Below are 6,028 nucleotides of genomic sequence, written 5' to 3'. Positions count from 1 at the left end.
ACGTTATTGAGCACCAGTGGTCATTATACAAGACCATTAGTTGGACTCAACTGGCCTCGTATATTTCAGTCATAAAGACGTCCATGACGTCAACAGAGTTTCATGGTTTTTCGGCATTTTCACCTCAACTTTTCTCTTACTTCCCTTCAACTTTATGAATAAGGACGAAGACGTTGTGAATTCAGAATATTCTCTCGCAGACACCCTGTATTTCACAGTTAAAAAATTAATTACACTGTTTTTCGGCATTTTCACCTCAACTTTTCTCTTACTTCCCTTCAACTTTATGAATAAGGACGAAGAAGTTGTGACTTCAGAATATTCCTTCGCAGACACCCTGTATTTCACAGTTAAAAAATTAATTACACTGTATTAATATTCTTTGGCTGCTAATATTATCAGCAAGTCATTAGGTGCTGGGTGTTAAGTAGTAAAGATATCTTGAACAGGCTCTAAATTATGTTCAGGGGCGGATTCAACCGCTCGGATATCAAACAGTAAATCAGTCTCAGATGTTCATTCGAGAAGTTCAGGGACTTTATCTGGGAATTATTCTTGTAGAGTTGAATCGCAGGATTTTGAACAATCTATTTTGAACACAGAGGTGAAAATCACGTCGTGTCGATGAAGGGGTAAAGTGACATATTATCTTTTGAAAAGAGCTCCTCGGTTCTCAGATAAGACAATCCCGTGAATGACTCCTAACACCTACCAAGGTAACTTTCTAATTAGCACTTTTTAAACACTTGTGGCAATACGTGGATAGCAGCTACTTTTAAAATTGGGTTTGAATGGATTGGAACACAGCGCATGGCTTCTGTCACACTCCATTTGTCAAAGAGTAACTTAGAACGGGCGACCATTGGGGCAATAGTGTGCTGTTGACATTTCCCGGTCCCACTCAAGCTGGGTGAGGTTAGAGGTAGCAGGCGGATGTTAAAAATCATCTAACACTTTCACGTGGGAACAAAGAGGGTAAAAAATTACGTGGTTTAATTTGAGATCATCGTAAATACAAAATATTTTAACAACAAATGAACACACAAAAGCCATCGGCATTTCTAATCAGATCATTGTTTTATCTATTTTTTAATTATCTATTATTTTATTCTTAATTTTATTTTTATGTATGTACACTATATTTTCAATTTTTACCTCATTTTTGACAGTTAGGATGCTTATTTGTAAATAGCTAGTAAAGGGAAACCGTTTATAGATGTAAATAAATAAATAAATTATGTAATCATAACTGTTATTTATGCGTTATTACAGGCATTAGAGCGAACACTAGGGCTTAGAAAAGTTTCCCCGTTTACGTTTAATCTCAATGTAGGTAACAACAATACCTACATCACCCTTCTCACAGTCCTTCCTAACACCTAACACAGAAAGCTGAACTTACATAACTCAGAGCTGGATTTAGGGGGGAGGGGCCCTCGAGCCTCATTTTTCTCCTATACCTACTGAAGGCCAGACTTCGAAAATTTGGAGCGTCCCCTACCCCCTCGGTACATCGCTGTTTGGACTCTCGGCCCCCCACCCCCTCGACAAAATCCTGTGGATACAGCCCTGACATAACTTAGGTACATAGGTATACTAGTACTGTATGTAAGTATAAGTACATATTATTTACTATGTAGAAAGTTTTTTGTATACCTAATATTGTACGAGTACGTATGTAGGTTTGTATTTGTAGGTTACAAAGTTTTTAGAAGGTTTCCCTCTGAATGTGAGTTTTCACCACGTTTTAACATATTATACAACATTACAACAAACTATACATACCTACGTTTTAACATATAGTACGAGTACCTATACTGGTGATTATTATGTTCTCAGGAGGGTAAGCTAAAGGGACAAGAGGGAGGGAGAGAAAAGAGGAGAAAAAAAAAGACTTCACTCTCGGCCCCCCACCCCCTCGACAAAATCCTGTGGATACAGCCCTGACATAACTTAGGTACATAGGTATACTAGTACTGTATGTAACTATAAGTACATATTATTTACTATGTAGAAAGTTTCTTGTATACCTAATATTGTACGAGTACGTATGTATATAGGTTTGTATTTGTAGGTTACAAAGTTTTTACAAGGTTTCCCTCTGAATGTGAGTTTTCACCACGTTTTAACATATTATACAACATTGCAACAAACTATACATACCTACGTTTTAACATAGTACGAGTATACTGGTGATTATTATGTTCTCAGGAGGGTAAGCTAAATGGACAAAAGGGAGGGACGGAGAGAAAAGAGGAGAGAAAAAAAATACTACAAAAGACTTTTGGTGATAAGTTTCATTCCAGTCCTTGTGGTACACATGCGTGGACAGTATAAGATCCTGGCCAAATACATCGAGAAGATTGGGGAAGTACACAGAGATCCACTGGGAAATGCCATCATGTATACGAATATTGAGACAGATGAATATGTGGTCCTCAAATTGAAGAAAATAGACGGGAAGACTGATAGGCGGATACAGATGAGAGAAATGAGAGAAAAGTTGAGACAGATGAATATGTGGTCCTCAAATTGAAGAAAATAGACGGGAAGACTGATAGGCGGATACAGATGAGAGAAATGAGAGAAAAACGGGAGCTTCAGAATGAATACCAAAGAAGATATCTCATTCAAATTTTCAAATTTCATAAAAGAATTCTAATGTACCAAGACCAGGTAAGTATTACATAGAGGGTCAGGACCTTATTTGAGGCTTCATTTTTCTCCTATACTGTAGGCCAGACTCCCAAAATTTGGAGCATCTACCCCCCCGGTACATCACTGTTTCGACCCTCCACAAAATCCTAGATACGGCCTTGATCCTGACAGGGGAGGAAAAAGAAAGGAGGGAATTTTCTTTGTCCTACTTACTGATTAGGTACCTCAGTCAGCCTAGTTAGCTTGGTTGGTAGCGCGACTGAAATGTGAGTGCTAGGCCGCGGGTTCGATTTTATCCTGATGGGATAATGTTCGTTTGTGGTTTAGTGGCCAACATATAGAATTTCAGATCAGAAGATTAATCATTCAAGTACATTTAACACAGGTGTATCAAGTGAGGAATGCTATTTGTGACAAGCGTATAAGTCTTACGATAATAAGAATCCCTCCTCATTATTTGAGTCAATTACCCACATTCCCCCTCTAGAATTCCTTGACCATCAGGTATACCTTCAGTTTGATTTAGAAAGGACGTGTCCCCAATATTTTGTAATATAAAATTCCCCCTTTTCTCCCTTTTTTAACGAGACTGAAAGCAAATTTGTTCCTTTTTTTATTTACTAACTTAATAAAATTGTTTTTCAATTAAAATGGATCTATTCTTGTCTTATTTTTCGTTTTTACAGTTTTTTCTTTTCACAGATTGATCAGCTCCTTCCTGGACATTTAAAAAAAAAATTGACAACTAACTTAAATGTTGAAAGTTGCGAATGTAGGTACCTACCTAATAAATAACGTATGTATAGTAATGTAACTCAAATTTGAGAGAACGCTTGAAAATCTCGAAATATTTTTGCGGAATGTGAAGTAAAATATTCTAAAATGCTTTCACGGATACGCCACTGAAAAGTTGGCTTCACTTTACTATCCGGACAATGAAGTGTCCATGGGTCCTGAGCCTCCATGTGCATTATCAACATGTGCATTTTTGAGGTTAGGTTTTAAAATTTAAATTTTAAAAATAAAATTAGAAAAAGCAAAGTGGAAAAGTGGAATACTGAAGATTTGAACAGAAGAAAAACTAGATAAAGAGTTATAAAAAGTAGAAATAGAAGATAAACTAAAGGTGAAGATGCTTGATTTCGAGTGTTTCCCCAGCATTTTAACAAATTGAAAAAAAATATCTAAAAAGATTCCTTCTCAAGTTACCGGGAGAGGTACCAAAAGACAAGTGGAAAACACAGTGTTTTTACTTTCTCTTCATTCACTTTGTACATTCTACTTGACAACTTGAAGCTCCCTGAGCTACCAAACCCACTCAGCACCATGCAGCTCAAATGGGATAGTTTGAAAACAAAGCTGAGTGATCCTGTACGATTAACAATCAAACAGATGAACTTTGAAGCTATGACACCTGTTCAGGTAAGTTTTAACACAAGAAATAGACTTGTATGAAGTCAATTTAATGGATTTGTTATGACAGTCTAGTGTGTAGGATGTACTGGTAAAATGGGTGGAAAATATCAGTTGTTATCTGGGCTCCAAGTTCTATATACTGCTGTGCTAAGGGAAAATGCCATACGTCAAAAAACCCTACTTTCGGGAAATCAAGTTTAAAGATTTCAATCAATACGGCAAACATATGTTTTTGACATATGGCAACACGTTTTAGTGGTTTTTAATTAAGGGGTTTGGGATAAAGAAAAAAAAAAATATACAGGATCAAAATTTAGGATCATAGGAACCATTTTGCACCAAAAACCAAAAATCAATTTTTTTTGACATACGGCGCTTTTGCTTAGCACGGCAGTATAGGGCCTGTGAACAGAACGTCTTGTCTCTTTAGCTTTAGTTAAGATCGGAAGAGCCAGATCCTTTGTTTCTCGATAAACAAGATTTAAAGGATCAACAGTAGAATTATTTTGGTTTAACATAATTATTTCATTTCATCAATTCATCAGGGGTCGAGTGGATCAGGTACATCTCCTCATGTCTTCTGATGAAGTGTTTCGCACATCGAAGCGTTTACCCTTTCATGTGAGTTTAATTACAGTTAGTTGTAAAGTAACTTCCCGAGATCAATAAGTTGTTGATCTACGACATTATTTCAGCAATGACATTACATCAATGTCATTAATATTTGTGTTTTTAATGGCTTAGAGTCAAGTACATACACTTGAGTAAATTTTGTTCAAATTCCTTACATAGTGGCCCATTCATGAATTTTGTCTGCTTCTGATCTGCAATAAAATTGACGATCAAGTCTGGCAAAATGATGGTTAAATCCACAAAAACACTCATTATTATAAGCACTATTGTTATTAATAATGGTTTGTTTTGTCAGCTGACTTATACAGTCATGGGGGGAATATAAAATGGGATTCAGCAAGGCAAGGAATCATTCTTTTCCAACGCTTTCCAGTGTTCAGAAGCATGGCTCAATCCAGCAAGTGGTGTTTCCTCGTTTTGCTCAGCTACGTGTGTCTATGTTACGGAGAGAATTGTGCTCTCGATGAGCACGACAAGAATGTGATTTGCAACCATGCGGACAAGGTGAACTGCTTCTGTCCATCCGCCGGACCTGCCGACGACGGCTGCACGAAAATTGCCGAGGCCGTCCAAGGCAGCAACCCTTCGTGTGCGGCGAACCTGTGTAAGTTCACCAAGAACGGCAAACCAGCGTTTGTCTCGAGCAAGGATCAACTGCCGGGATCCGAGATTTACAAACAATGTCATAAACATGTTGCTATCATTAGTGAGCCCACCGGAGGGAGTGATAATCCAGGAACTAGGAGCGGAGGACCCGGGGGATCTTCCCCTCAAGGCACTTCCCCAGCACCAGAAACATCTTCTGGACCAAGGGGCTCTGAACCAAAAGGCTCTTCCCCTGCACCAGGAGGCTATAAACCAAAAGGCTCTGCCCCTCAAGGCTCTTCCCCAGCACCAGAAACATCTTCTGCACCAGGAGGTTCTGAACCAAAAGGCACTTCCCCTGCACCAGGGGGCTCTGTACCAAAAGGCTCTTCAGGACCAGGAGGTTCAGCTGCACCAGGGGGTGACGCGACTACAACTTGTGCGCCAGGTTCAAAATAAACTCTCCTCTAGTGATGTCCGGTGTCAAATTTCCTCCAAAACTAACTAGAGACTGCAGTAAGTACCTCTGCCGCAGTCCTGAAGAGATGTGATCTAACCTAACCTAACCTAGATGTGCTACACCGCGGTACATCGTGGTCAAGTCTGCCGTTTCGGATTCTGTGTAGTGATAAGTACTAGGGGGGCGGGACACAATACTGTGTGTTATGCTAAAGCATGGGTGGGGAGGGGACACAACACTGTGTTATGCCAAAGCATGGGTAGGGAGGGGACATAA

General features: G+C 39.0%; 1 protein-coding gene across 1 annotated transcript in view; it reads left to right on the top strand.

Annotated features, from left to right (window-relative positions):
• The first annotated feature begins 3,708 nt into the window (after positions 1-3,708).
• LOC103524550 (ATP-dependent RNA helicase DDX55) overlaps positions 3,709-6,028 on the top strand; it is a 35,363-nt gene continuing 33,043 nt past the window's right edge. The window contains 1 exon segment of the mRNA XM_026819928.1: positions 3,709-4,080. Coding sequence (XP_026675729.1) covers positions 3,985-4,080 — 96 coding nt within the window. The 5' untranslated portion in view covers positions 3,709-3,984.

The sequence above is a fragment of the Diaphorina citri genome, unplaced genomic scaffold (assembly GCF_000475195.1).
Source record: "Diaphorina citri unplaced genomic scaffold, Diaci psyllid genome assembly version 1.1 scaffold103, whole genome shotgun sequence".
In the NCBI taxonomy this organism is placed as follows: Eukaryota; Metazoa; Arthropoda; class Insecta; order Hemiptera; family Psyllidae; genus Diaphorina; species Diaphorina citri.
The sequence above is the reverse complement of the archived record's forward strand: the minus strand, read 5'-3'. Positions and strand labels throughout refer to the sequence as shown.